The following is a 15063-nucleotide window of genomic DNA, read 5'->3' on the forward strand; positions in this document are numbered from 1 at the left end:
TGACATTGAAATTGTCAACTTTGCATGTTAATTAGATTACTTGTAAAATTTGTAGCATCCAAAACTGAATGAAGTTTCCATAGAGAGAACCTTATGTTCTAAGCAAGGAGACTTTCTTCATTGTCTCAAATTCCCTCACTGCTATTCTTACTTCTTACTCACTCTCTCTCTCTCTCTCTCTACCACAAAGGTTTGTTTTTTACTCTCTGAACTGAACTCAAAGAGTTCAAAGAGAAAAGAAAATGGGAAGTGAAGCTGATCAAGACTACCAAAGCCAAAGAGAGCAGGCACACCAACAACAACAGTCCCATGACAAAAAGTACAAGCTCAAGATGCTTTTGCTTGTTATAATCACCAATCTCCTTACCATATACATCTTCACTGCTCCTTTCTACTTCAACTTATCTGTCTACTCCTGCACCTCTCTCTTGCACGACCTTAACTCCACCAAATCCCAGCTTGCTGCCAGTCACTCTCTAATTGCTAAGCTGCACCAAAAACTTAGTTCCACTAACTTACTCAGCCAGGCCCTACTCATCGAGCTTATACGCCAACATGACGAGTTATCTAGTACTAATCTAGTACACGAGTCCATCAAACTTTGCTATGATATTGATTCAAGCATTCACATACCTGATGAGCTTATGCTTGCAATTGGCAATCACAAGCTTCCACTGGGGTTCTCAACACACATGGGGTCTGATGAGGTTTACCCACCAGTTGGAGCAGGCTGCTTTAAGTTTCCAGAGGAGTTGGTGCAATATATGACATAAGACATTGGAGACCAGTGTCTAGTAGATGATGTTTTAGTCCAAAGGCTCATGCTTAAAGGGTGTGAACCATTTCCACGCTGGAGATGCCGTCCCAAGTCCCCTGCCAATTATGTAGAGCCAACACCATTTTTGGATAGCCTCTAGGCAACCCCACCAGACACCAGCATCATTTGGGATCCCTACACTTGTAAAAGTTACCGGTGCCTCATAGAGCGTAAGAATGCACCAGGATACTTTAATTGTAAAGATTGCTTCGACTTGAAGGGCAGAGAGACAAGTCAGTGGCTTTTTGACAATGGAGGGCTTGATTATGGTATTGATCATGTTCTCAACACAAAACCTCATAGGACAATCCATATAGGACTTGATATAGGAGGTGGGACTGCCACATTTGCTGCCAAAATGAGAGAACAGAATGTCACAATCATCACTAGCACATTGAATTTGGATGGTCCATTCAACAGCTTCATTGCCTCAAGAGGATTGATCCTAGTCCAAGTTAGTGCCTCCCAAAGGCTTCCTTTCTTTTAGAACACACTTGATATTGTGCATTCCATGCATATTCTAAGCAACTGGATTCCAGAAACCATGCTTGAGTTCACATACTATGACATATACAGGGTGTTGAGGTCGGGGGGGCTATTCTGGCTTGACCACTTCTTCTACATAGGGTCACAACTCAACACCACTTACATTCCAATGTTGGATCGTGTTTGTTTTTAGACCCCTTAAAACACAACCCGATTAACCTAGTTATTTAGCCAAGTGATTAACTTAGGTAAATTATGCAGATCTAGTTTAACACATACAAATCATATAATCATATCAATGTAAAGTGCGGAAAATAAAGAACACAATGATATGATGACCCAGGAAACCAAACCGGTAAAAACCTGGGAAGGATTTAACCTAGCTATCATCAAGGTAAATTGAATCCACTATGAAAGAATTGAAGTTTACACAATAGTGATTTAGACCACTAACATCTTATTGCTACCTTGAGTAGGAAACTTACTACCACGACCACGTGACAGCTCCGAGTCCACGGACTACTTTTTTCTTGGATTCCCAAGAGGTACAAGCACTCCCGCTTGTGTATCTTTAAGCTCTTAAATAGGGGTGAGCAGAAAGTCACCGGCACCGATCCAATTAACCGGCACCGATCGTCCCGCACTGCCACTGCAACCGACCGACGAAGCTGATGCCAGCGATCGAAGCGCAAAGGTAGTTCCGATGCCGGTGCGGTGTAGTTGTCGGAGCTGGAAATCTGAAACCGATATATGCTGAATTAAACCGATTAAGGGCAGCTTAGCTATACGTTCTTCAGTTCTTCGTTCTCCCTCTACCCTTTCAGTTAAAAAAAGTTCTTCGTTCTCTCCCCAAGTTTGGTAATTGGTATAGGTTTTGATTTTATTTTATTTTATTTAATAAAACGTCGCCGTATAGGGGTGTTAATAAATAAAAAAAAAAAAAAAAAAAAAAAAAGCAAAATGGTGCGTTTTATGCTAGGTTTTTAGATTTTGCCCCTAGTATAAATTCATTCTTTTTGTCTCAGAATCCTTTAACTCTCTCTCTTTCTCTCTCACCTCTCTGCTGCTGCAACACTGAAGTTACTGCTCAATGCTCACCCCCTGCCAGTCCATCACAACACCGTCGGTGAGTTTCATAGTCGCAAACAATTAATTTGTTTCTTCTCTCTCTCTCTATACTCTAAGTCCACGAGTACTGACATCTTTTTTTTTTTCCAGTAATTTGATTTTGAGGGAGACTAAGAAAGCTATCACTCTTCAATCATTCACTGAGAAAGATTTTGAGCTATAATCACTAATGATTCAAAATATTGCTTAGTATTTTCAATATTTTTTTTTTTTCAGTATTTTTGTATTTTTATTTGTATATTTTTTGACTTGGGGATTTTGAGCTACTTAGTGGAACTACTGTGGTACTGCCGTACTACCTATTAAGCATTGGCTTTTGTTTATTTGTTATAATATATGTTCATTGTAAAGCATTTCTTTGGTCAAAAAAATTACTGATTTATTTATTTTTACATGGAAGTCGATATTAATTTTATTTGCATTACATTCTAATTTTAGTTGTTTAGGTTCTGCCTCTCTATTGAGTTGATATATATTGAGATTGAGTAATGTATATTGTTAGTGTCTGATTGAGTAATGAGTAATTATGGTATAAGTATGCGTTGGAATATGCATTTGGGTGTTGGCTAGATGTAGAAAAATATTATTTGGCATTTTTACTCTTTTTTTTTTTTTCTAATTTGACTTTTCTTTTGCTTCTATTCTTTGTGTGACTAGATTTTTGATGGCCTGCTAAATAAAAAAAAAAAAAAAGTTTGTATTTACTTGAAATCTTGAATAGGTTGATATATTGATATTGGGCTTGAAAGCCCAATTTTTTTATTATTAAAAAAAAAAACAGTTTTTTTTTTTAATATTTCAAATTGACCAAACCGACTAAACCGACCGCAAAAAACCACATCGTTATAGGTCGAAAAACCGACTTTAGGCGGTGTGCGTCGGTTCCAACTATGAAAAAACCGATCTCTATCGGTTCGGTAATAAATTTAGAAAAAAACCGCACCGACCGAACCGTGCACACCCCTATTCTTAAAGCAGCAACTGAATTGATTACCAAGTTCTTGACATAATCTTGAAACTTGGAAACCCTAAGTATATGTGAAGACAACCACCTCTTGATCTCACAAAAGAATCACACACAGCATCTGGAGTATCTCCAAAAACGTGGCTAGGGTTTTCTCTTTTATACTTAAGACAAAACATAAAACCCTATGCGTCAAACGGGCTTGGGCTTTGTTGGAAAATTCTGCAGAATAACGTTTTGCTTGAGTTTCGATTGATCGAGTCAAATTCTCGATCAATCGAACCAGATAGAATTGCACAATAAATTCTGCAGTAACTCAATTCCAACTTTACGTAAAATGCATACACTTTAAGCAAGTCTAAACAAGACTAAAACCTGTTTTGATCATGGTTTGCCAACATTACAAATTAGAGTTCTAATACATTAGTTCCTAATCTTTAGAACCTAACAGATTGTATTGGATTCAAGAAACTAAGATGGAATGCTAGCAGAAAGCGTGATCGTGGAATTCATAAGAATGAGTGGTACATTTCAGCTCTGTTGGAGAAACCAATGAAGTGAGCCTGCACCTAAGGTACATGTGTAATCTATTTGCTCAGCCAACACATTTTGCATGATAATCATGTTTTTTTTTTTAAAAAAAATTTAATTATTTATAATCTTGACTGGTTTGGCAAGTGAAAATCTAAATAGATTTAAAGTCTTACTTTAACAGGTGAGAAATATAAATAGATTAATTGAACAAAAGATTATAGAGAAGCACCATAGTACTTGACAATTGATATGACTGAGGTTGCAATTTGTGGCCTATTTTGTTTTTTCTTGTAAATTATGCAGAGTTGTGATGAAGCAAGGATACAGATTTAGAAGATTGATGAATAAGTTTCAGGGAAAGTCAACCACAACCATTACCAAAGGATTACAAGGTCCAATCAATTTAGCAACCATGCTAAAGAGCAAAAAACAAAGCAATAGTTTCAGTACATGACCTTCAAAGACTCCGTCCATGACACAACCAAAACAAAAAGGGCTAATTAAGACAGCCAAAAAAACTCTACAATTATCTCAATTGAAATAGGAAACTGTACATATTTTCTCTTTGCAAAAGTATTGTTGAATTGCATACATAGCATAGAAATCAAAAGTGTAGTATAAGATGACTAGCCTCACATGAAATTCTGAAAAATATTTTAAATTCTCGTCATTTTTGCTCCTCCCTTCGAATCTATGCAAGGTTGACGACCTAAGATTCTGTTTCAACCCCCCCCACCCTCCATACACAAATAAAAAAGTACCATCATAAACACGGTTCTGGTAACTTACTATATGAACACAAGCATTAGGATGTGCAATACTAATTGGATATTCTACACAAAGTAGATCAGAATATTTTATTCGAATAAATGAAAAAAATAAATCTCACTTTTACGACGTTTGGAAAAACCCCATTTCACTTCGTTATATTGGCAGTTGTGGATCATTTGATTGGAATGAAATTTGGAATAGGGCTCTCTTGGAAGGTATAATCCACTATAAAACAAGTGCCTCAACGATAAGGATAGCCTGGATTGGGGGAATTCCCCTTACTTGTCTCCTCGTAACTTGCAGAAGTGGATGTGAAATTAGCATCGGGATTTACACCAGCGAGCTCCATAATGTTTTCAATCTCTTTAACCACCTCAACCATCATAGGCCTATCGGATCCAGGTTCTTTCACACACCTCATTGCCAGATCCACAAACTTTCCTAAACCTTTTAGGGTTGTTCCTAAACCAATGGCTGGGTCAAGAAATTCATGAAGATTGTATAAATCTTTTGTCTTATCCATTGTCTCCTGAACCTCTCTCACAATATATTTCCCATGCTCTATTGGCTTTCTTGCTGTTAACAGCTCCAACATTAGCACTCCAAAGCTATATACATCGCTTTTCTCGGTCAACTTATGGGTCATGTAATATTCTGGATCCATGTAGCCCTGCAGTTGATCAAGTCCATTCTTAGTGCTAGATTTTGATGTATTTTTGTGAAATTTAGATAATATTAAGACAAAATTTTGAAACTTAAGCTTTTCTTCTTCAAGTAATTGGAAATCAGGAATGCCTAAACTACCATAAACTCATACTAGTCTCTTATGGTCCAACAGAAACCGCCCCTACTCTGCAATGGCAGATTGTGGGATCATTAAATGAAAATCTCTTCCCCTTCAAATATATTGTGGTTTTGGCAGTAATAGTAGGCAGCAAGAAATGCTTGCCCTGCCTATAACACTTACATAGATTTTTGTGCAGTATATAATTGGTGTGGTGAACTACTCCTACCGGCTGCTTTGTTTTCCAAATTAGTTTAAGGCCTCTAGGTACTAGTAGAAGTATGTCTGTGTGAGTTTGAAAAAATCCCTTGCCAATGGCTGGGCCTAAAACTTCAGTAATAGAGGGAAAAAATAGGTAGCTATCTTTACATTTATCTACTTCATTCCTTGAAACATTCCTAGAAGCTCCACCTAGAATTTCAGAAAACTCAACCTGATTATTCCTGAAAAATCTTCAAAAATGTTCCTTTAACCATGTTTATCTTGCTATTACTTTTACTTTAGAAAAGATACTAAACTAAAGTTGATTTTCATTTTATATTTTTGGGATCTCTTTTTTTGTTGTTGTGTGTTTGCAAAATTTGGGACTTTTTAAGTCCAGCCGATGAAAGAAAAATTTTGGAGTTTTCCAAGTAGGTTTCGGAATCCTATATTAGCTAGAAGAATAATCAGGAGGTGCCATAGTCCTTATAAATAGAGCTGTGGCGTAGCCTTTTTTTTTTTTTTTTTTTTGGGGTGTACGTAAGGGTTAATTAGAAGACAGTTTGCCTAGAGAGAGTTGGATACTAAGCTTTGTCTAGGACGTTAGTGTGAGAGCACCTTTAGGTGTATTGGGGATTTAGGTTAGTTTATATTTGTGAGGTTTATGAGAGTTTGGGCTGTGGTAATTATCATTGATAGTGGGTATTTTTGGTTGGTGTTGGTTGTAGATGTAGACATGGAATTTGCCAAATCATGTCACATTTTATGTATTGCTTTGCTTACCTTTTATTATTTTATGTGTTTTTCACAAGGACAATCCATTGAAGGTGAGCCATATACTATTAGAACAGATGCCTAGCTAAAAAATGAGAATCATTTCTAAATTTGGTACAATCCAGTAATACTTTTATACAAGACCAGAGAGAATTGGGTTGAGTTTCTATCCAAATCCTGATCCAGTAATTTCATTATCAGATGCTTCTGGACTGACCAGATTTTGACGCTTATATTATCAATTAAAGAACATAACAAATGCATTATTTTTGTTGAAGTAGAGGTAAAAAGATTCTGAACTTACCATTGTCCCTTTAACTTGAGTGATAACATGACTTCCTTCATTGTCATCAATTGGCTTGGAGAGTCCAAAATCAGAAACTTTAGCATTTAATGAATCATCCAGGAGGATGTTGTTTGATTTTATATCCCTATGTATAATAGGTGGATTGGCAAATTCATGAAGATAGGCCAGACCTCTGGCTGTACCAAGGGCCACTCTAAGTCTCCTCATCCAATCCAACCTGATCCTTGACTTCCCTGCAGACTATATGTTAGTTTTCAACTAAGAGAAAAAAAATGAATTAGGATTCAGTATCTTTTGACTTCAAAAACATTGTTCGAGGTTTCAGGGTGGTTCATTATGTACTGACACAGGAATGAGAATCTGACAAATACTTCATTGGTGCATGTCAAGCTAGATGCCAGCATGTCAATTTTGCAATTGGACAATGAGGTACACTTAAAACATTTAAACCCTTATATTGACTGGCAAGTGGAATTCTGATGTATGGATATTGTTACAAAGGAAAAGGGTTTTGGGTGGCAGAATTCCCAGTATATAGTCATCAAATCCTTTGGCACAATTCTATCAGGATTGTCTACCAGAACTCATTTTATTCTCTACGGGAGAAGTGATCAGGGTCAGGCTAAAGACAAATTGCAGTATTTGCCAAGTTATTTAATTCCTCTTATGTCATCTTTGGATGAGAGCATTACTGGTAGACTACAGAATTCTTATGGTTGTGCTACTATCAGATTTTTCTATTGCTTTTGTAGGTAGATGCAAGGTGTATGGCCTAACGATTATTGACTTAATGGTAATTACTACAAATGCTAGTGAATTGAATAATTTCATGTGATTATCAATTACGTGAGAAATTGAAGTGTCAACAAATACTGTAATTCTTATTGAGTGGAGGAGGAAAGTGGATGGAAGTACCTGAAAGACTATCCTTTAGACTACCATTTGAAACATACTCATACACCAGAATTTGTTCACCTTTCTCAAAACAAAACCCCACAAGGCTGACAAGATTCTTATGATGCACTCTTGATAAAAGTTCAATCTCAGTTTTGAACTCAAGCCCTCCCTGCATAGATTCTTTTTTAGAACGTTTAATGGCAATCAGTTGCCCAGTAGGAAGAGAACCTTGATAAACCTGTAAAAATGTTGACAAACAAGACATTTAGTGACAGCAATTGTTTGGAAAATTAGCAACAAGGTTCAAAAGTTGGTCTTAAATAAAATTAAAAAGTTAAAATTAAAATTTTAAAAATAAAGGAAGGATTACAAGTGGCAAAAAGCAATACAAATTTGAAATTTGAAAACAATTTATTATTTTTACCCTTGGAATATAAAAGATTGGTCATGCATATTGACATACATTTATATGATATACTACTGAGGGACAATCAAAACTAACCTTCCCATAGCCGCCTGATCCAATCTCATTGGCTACTGAAAAATGATTGGTGTATTTCTCAAGTTCTTTAAGGGAAAACCATCCCACACCTTTTACCTTAATAACACTACCACCCATATTGCTTTGGTCCAATTGTGCTGCTTTATTTGACATGAATTAGAAAAACAACCCTACAAATCCCATATGATTAGCCAAAAAGTGCAAAATATAAACAAAAACCCATCTTACAAAAGTGACTGGTGTGTTCAATTGCTCTTTCTGCTCTTTTCTTTGTGTGGAGAACATAAACCCCTGCAAGGAGTATTACCAGCAGCAGAATGGAACCGCCAACTACAATTTCAATCACAATACTACTTCTTGATGACTTTTTTGATTCTGTTGGCAGGAAGAAAGATGCATCAAGATAATTACTTAAAAACAGAGAAATTATTATCATTTAAACACAGAATTACCTGTAAATTTCTCATACTTATCACCGATAAAATAGAAAGGTCCAAAAGGTGGTGGAGGCTTGAAAGTCTGGTTGCTAAGCATGAACCCAATATTAGAAATTCCCGTTAGATTGAAACAAACTTGGCCATAAGGAAAGACTTTTAACTTCACTTCAAGGTACTCCGATGAAGCCGTAATGGGATTACTCAGAGCTAGAGAGACTGAATCCACAGGAAGTTGATGGGAGTGAAAAGAATACATGAGAGATTCCTCAAGTATGTTGTAGTAAGTATTGTTCCCCAAGTCTGAGAAGGACAGAGCTTCGAAGAAGAGGCTTCCTGTGTAAGGATAGGCACACCTACAGTAGGGGCTTGAAATCTGATCTGAATTGCAGGGAACAGGCTCGCAATCAACTTTTTGTGTCGAATATGAGGCATTGGAGAGGGAAACTGTGCAGTAACTATTTAGATTTCCTTTCACCCCACAGATTGGGTTGTCCTCCAGTCTGTAGAAGATAATACAGTGTTACCACAATAATGAGACATAACTATTATAGGCTATAAAACAATGAGTATATTATCTTGGAAATTTAACTTCCAAAAAAACTAGTTGGTCTTTTTAATACTCTAAAATTGAATGGGCCAAAGTTACTAGGAAATTCATCTTACTTCAATGTACCATTGTATGCTTCCTTTCCTTCTAAGTCAGAAATAGAATTGAGCTGCAAATCGATGAGTTTGAGTTGGTTGCTATGGGTGGTGCCAATAACCAAGGAGCCATTGAGTTGGTTTTTCTTTAATACCCTGTTACGACATGTCAGAATAATAGCAATGAGTGGAACTACCCTCCTTAGTGTTCATACAAACGAATTACTAATTTATTTAATTTGGATTTGTCAACATCCATTCCAATGAGTGTAATGATACCCTAGACTAGCTGATACTCACACAGTCTGTAGATGGGGTAAGCTGAATAGGGCAACTGGAATTTGTCCTTGAAGTGTTGTGTTTTCCATTATTCTGTCATGCAAGGTAGACAGGTTTTACATCAGTACTGAATAATTTAAACCTGAGGCCAAAAAGAAAAGCACATTTATCCTTTTATCCTGGAAAAATAAACACCTTTGTTTCATACAAATGCATGTTTAAGCAGAGACACACACATTGAGAGAGAGAGAGAGAGAGAGAGAGAGAGAGAGAGGAGGGGTAGAATACAATGTTGTCAAAGACTGTAAGGTTGGGAACCATGGAGGAACATCTGATCCATCAAAGGTATTATTGCTGATATCCCTGCCAAAATCATCTCAGTCAACAAATGAAACTCAAAAGCAAGTGAACTAGATATTGTTAGGCGACTGAGCATCTTCTTTGGTGGGGTGTAAAGGCTAAAATGATCATTTTTGTGATAAGTCTAACAAACAATTTACTTAAGCCCACACTAACATTGATATTCATATGTTAGTAATGTCATTATTACTTACACGTAGCTGAGGAGGTTCATGCTAGTAAGGTTGGGCAAAGGACCAGTCAGTTTATTGTTGGACAAGAACCTGAAAAAAAACTATATATCATCAAAAAGCTAGCCTTATAAAGTTTCCACACCAGGTCATAATAATCTTTCTCAAGCAAATATATAGCTTAATTTGGCATGTCTCTTTTTCCTTCTTACATCTGAATAAGATTTGTAAGATTGTTGAAGTTTGAAGGCACAGGTCCACTTAATGCATTCCCATCAATGCGCCTATAGCCAAAAACAAATATTAAACAACAATAACTTATCAGAAATCCATAGCCAATAGAAATCTCTAGTAAATTTTATGGAGTGTGTGACAGATACTCACAACACCTCCAAGGCTTGCACAAGTCCAAGGGTGGAAGGAATGCTGCCAGTTAGTTGGTTGCCATCCAAGAGCCTGCCAGAATAATCAATGAGTTGATAGAAAGTTATGTAGAAATTCCAAAATATTTTTTGTTGAAAAGCAAAAGATGATGCAAAATATCTACTCTACATGCATGCGTGTGTGTGTTCTCTCCATCTAAGGGAGACTACTACAAATAAAGAAAGTCATGGTTAACATTACCACAATATATCAAGATGCAATTTTAGGAGACAATACCTATTCACTAAAAAATTAAAAAAGAAAAAAAAATGGGCGTAACATTTGAAAGAAGCTATTAATGAATAATGATTAAACATGAAACAGAAAAATAATGTAAGTTTAGTGGGGCTATTAGATATATATTATCTATATACATATGCATTTTAACAATATTGAAGTAACCGAATAATGCATATATCTTCTCATGTAACTTGATTATACCAAGAGATTCCAGATGTTAGAAGTATAACTAATCTTACACATGTATCAGGGGCATTTCTGAGTTGAAAAGCTGAGGTGGGATCGTTCCTGAAAGATTATTTTGTCCAAGATGACTGATGATAAGAGACAGAATCTTAGATGGTTGTTATAGTTGGAGAAAATAAAGTCATAGGATGAAAAAAATTAAATCAAATCTGATAAATTATTGATTGTTCCCAAAGCTTAAAACTGTTATAAAATAGTGAATTCAATCATTTAATCATTATTTTAACACTACCTATGCGTGTGGGCCCTAACTCCCCTTTTATGAGTGGAGCCCCACATGAGGTTTTGAACTTTTTAAATGAGAGGTAGAGCAGAGATGAAGTTCAAATTAAATATCTTTTGCTCTGATACTAAAATAAATTAATGATTCTCCCAAAAACTTAACCTGTTAGGAAATGTTGAATTTAATAACTTAATTGTTATTCTAACAAGCTCATTTCACAAAGAGAGTTGACATACAAGTGTCTGGCATTAAGTAGCATATCAAGACCACATGTGATCCCATCAGAGATTGGAATGGGTCCATTAAGCTGGTTGTCAGTTAGATCAAGCCAAAGAAGACTGGATAGATTACCAATTGAAGGCGGAATTTGTCCACTAAATTGATTAGAATTCAGAGATCTGCAGATGAAAGCAACAAAGTGTTTCAAATTTCACAGTATGTTAGCCCTTTCATTTTACTGCACTAAAAATAGAAACTCGGAGTGAATTATGTGTATATATGTACACAAACATACATTACAGACAGAGATGGTAAATTTTCAGGACTTACTAGTAGACCCTTCATCTAAAGTTGTGTCATTTATTACATGGAAGATAGCATTCATAAGGAATTTGATTCATATTGTCCTTTGCAGTAAAACATTTGAATTCTTGAAGAAATTACAGAGTCAGAATCCTTACAGATAGAGTAGCTGCCGTAGAGATCCTATTGTGTCAGGAATAGGACCTGAGAAGCTGCACCCAACTAGGATTCTGATATGCAAATAAGAAAGAAACATAGTAAATTAGGAAGATCTTTACCATCCAACTTGAGTTCCAGCACAGACTGTTAATAACAATCAATATTTTCTTACAAGTTCAATAGTTTCTTCAAATTCCCAATTGATCGTGGGATTGGTCCTGTCAGGCCCTTGTTGTAAGATAGATCCCTATATGAAAGAAGCTAGTCAGGAATGCATTACTAAACTTACTGATCAAGTTACTACCAAATAAGCATGTGGAATTGAGATTTTCATTTGATTTAGTTAGGACATTTTAAAAGAAAGTAAAATCTCCAATCATTGTTTTTGTGATATAATTGCCTAAATCGGCCACAGTGAGATCCACATCTCAATGACCATGAGGCTGGAGGCATGAGTAATACTGCCCATAACTTCCACAAACATTAAGCAGTGAATTTTTATATTTTTGAGCACTGCAGTTTCTTGTAGCAGAATGGTGGTTCAGGGATATCAGTTGGAATTTGAATCTGAAGAGTTAAATAACAAAGGCAAAGTGAACAAAGAAAACATACAGAGTCTTTAATTCAGATAACATTACGAAATCTCCAGACAGCGAGCCTGTCAAACCAATGCTTGATAACATTCTGAAATGATACAAAGTCAGCTTTATATCAAAATTTGGAATTGTCATGAACAAGCAAACGTGCCAACAAAAAGTTGAAAGCGAAAACCAAGCAGAAAGCTTACATGGAGGTTACACGTGAATTTGTGCACCCAATTCCTTCCCATCCCTTGCCACAAGGATCCGGACCCACCCAATTGGGTGGTGTATTCTGCCACATACTCTTGAGAGAAAGCAAAGCAACATCTGCATACGGATATTAAAAACATCATAACTCAATCTCCAAATTATCAAACAAGACTATCTAATATATAGTTCAAAATAGATTGAAGATTCACGTAAATTGGAAGGACGTGTAACATTAGCTAAGGCCCTGTGATGGAATTATGTAAAAAAAAAAAAATACATAACGTGGCAAAAAAAAAAAAAAAATTGATACCAAAATTTATGTTACTTCAGCAATCCAAATAGCCAAAATAAAGAACCTCTTTATTGGTGATGCATCTTAGTGTTGACTAAGTATTTCCTAGAGTCATGTGCTGCCGAATAACTAACCATACGATTTGTACTGCTCAGATTCCAGAAACTGACATGAATCTTGAGTAAAACAAATCGTTGTTCAAAGTACAAAAGCTTTGTCTCTCATATTCCAACCAAACTAATACTATAACAGTTACACAAACTAACACGATGACAGAAATGAACTGAACTTACAGTCTTGATTTTCTGTCTCGGCTGCTATAGCTGAAAATATGATGAAAACAAGCAGTAGGAACAGCTGACTTCTTTGAACCATTACTAAACAAACCGTAGTTATCACTCTGAGGACTGTATCAAGTTGGATAACAAAATCTTTCAGAAACTGAGATCACCCATATATCTAATATATTAAGCAGAGTAAAGCTATCTTTGGACAAAACTCAATAGCTAGCAAAGTTTGTTTAAATTTGTAACCAACTGTTTCTTATATATTAACTAGTATTACTACATGAGTATATAAGAACTTGCAAGGAACTTCTCTGCTCGCATTATCGCGTATATTGCAATGCAGAACAATTCACCAGTCATGATCACATATTGCTTGATTTTAATTGGTAGGGAAATATATATATATATATATATATGTATGTATGTATATAAGGACCAAGAGTCTTATGTACTTAATACAAGTCAATGGACAGATTATCAAAATAATATCTGCCACATAAATGATTAATGAGGACATAAAATTATCTTTAAATCCATGATTCAGCATGGTTGAAAGTTATTACACTACTTATTTCACCAGAAATAATACACAAAGCTAAATTATAATTGGTTGGGTTCTTGCAATTGTGGAGGAAGCCATCATTGTTACTTGAAAAAAGACGTAGTAGTAAGTAGGCGCTAATGAGAGGCCCCTTACATTTAGATACGCTAACGTGTCCTTACTAATAGGAGGGCACATTTTGTTACAAGATAATGCCATTTAGCCTAAAGAATGTCTGGATGATGTACCAGTTACCCATATTGTTAATACTGCAATCAGAGTTAGTGTGGAAGTAGCCCCTACTTTAGGTTCATTGTAAAACACAATTCATATGAATAACAAAGATGTAGATGATGTGATATTACATTATTGGGCGTTTGGTTCGCCGTGATGTTACATTACGCCATAATATTACGTTATTGTAATATTATATTATTATAATCTCAATACAAAAATACAACATTACATTGTTTAGGAAGGTGATGAGATTAAGATGATGTAATATATTTTTTAATTTTAAATAATGGTAATTTTAAAAAATATAAAATAAATCAAAATCTAAATGTTACACCATCGTAATATGCATCACATCAATGATACATCACAATGAACCAAACGTCCTGAATTTTTGGTTGAGGACATAGGCTATTAAGCAAATCATGATAATTCTCAATGCATTTTTTCTCTCTTTTCTTTTTTGCTTCCCTTTTTTGTATTTTTATTTATTTTTGTCTCTTTCTGCATTATTTTTATTTTAACACATTTCAACCTAATACAATAAATATAAAATATAGTTCCTTTGCGTTAATATATATAATTAGGTTAACTAAAATGAGTATATAATATATATAAATATAGTGCAATTTTTTAACCTACTAATAATATTATTCATTTTTGCATAGAAATTTTTATAGAGAGTAGAGACTTGTTATTGATTAGAGGTGAAGACAGTCATAGCCAATAGTCATAGAATCATAGAGTCAGTCCATACACGTTTCGGTTCTAGCGCCAACGATGTGACCTTTTGGCTTTTGCAGTTCCATCAATTTCATGGATGTATCAACTTGCCAACAAGGGCTTGGCTCAGCTGGCATGGATCGTTCGCTTTGCCTAACTAGTCTAGGTTCGATTCCTGTTACTAGCGGGCTCTTGTTGGTGGGCTGCTGTGAGAGAGATTTAATTAAGGGGAATATCGGGTTCGAGCCTTGGCGGGTACCTCGGTGGGATCTGGTGGGTCCTGTCCCTCACATGATTATACTAACCTGGGTGGCATGATACAACCATAA

General features: G+C 35.6%; 1 protein-coding gene and 1 pseudogene across 2 annotated transcripts; one reads left to right on the plus strand and one right to left on the minus strand.

Moving 5' to 3' along the window:
• Positions 1-242: 242 nt before the first annotated feature.
• On the plus strand, positions 243-3956 carry LOC115974117 (annotated as a pseudogene).
• Positions 3957-4429: 473 nt separating this feature from the next.
• On the minus strand, positions 4430-13565 carry LOC115977677 (probable leucine-rich repeat receptor-like protein kinase At5g49770). Of its 2 annotated transcripts, XM_031099693.1 has the most exons (19): positions 13243-13565; positions 12654-12774; positions 12479-12550; positions 12039-12113; positions 11866-11937; positions 11422-11583; positions 10956-11030; positions 10438-10509; positions 10266-10337; positions 10078-10146; positions 9812-9886; positions 9545-9616; positions 9266-9400; positions 8618-9102; positions 8394-8540; positions 8166-8302; positions 7682-7901; positions 6764-6999; positions 4430-5370 (listed from the first exon to the last, which is right to left on the minus strand). In XM_031099693.1, exons 1-19 carry the CDS (start codon positions 13322-13324, stop codon positions 4942-4944), a joined length of 2808 nt encoding a protein of 935 aa, XP_030955553.1. In that variant the 5' UTR covers positions 13325-13565; the 3' UTR covers positions 4430-4941. The 2 variants fall into 2 exon arrangements, with proteins under 2 accessions (XP_030955553.1, XP_030955554.1); XM_031099694.1 differs by lacking the exon at positions 10956-11030.
• Positions 13566-15063: the final 1498 nt, after the last annotated feature.

Source organism: Quercus lobata, chromosome 2, assembly GCF_001633185.2.
Source record: "Quercus lobata isolate SW786 chromosome 2, ValleyOak3.0 Primary Assembly, whole genome shotgun sequence".
Classification (NCBI taxonomy): domain Eukaryota; kingdom Viridiplantae; phylum Streptophyta; class Magnoliopsida; order Fagales; family Fagaceae; genus Quercus; species Quercus lobata.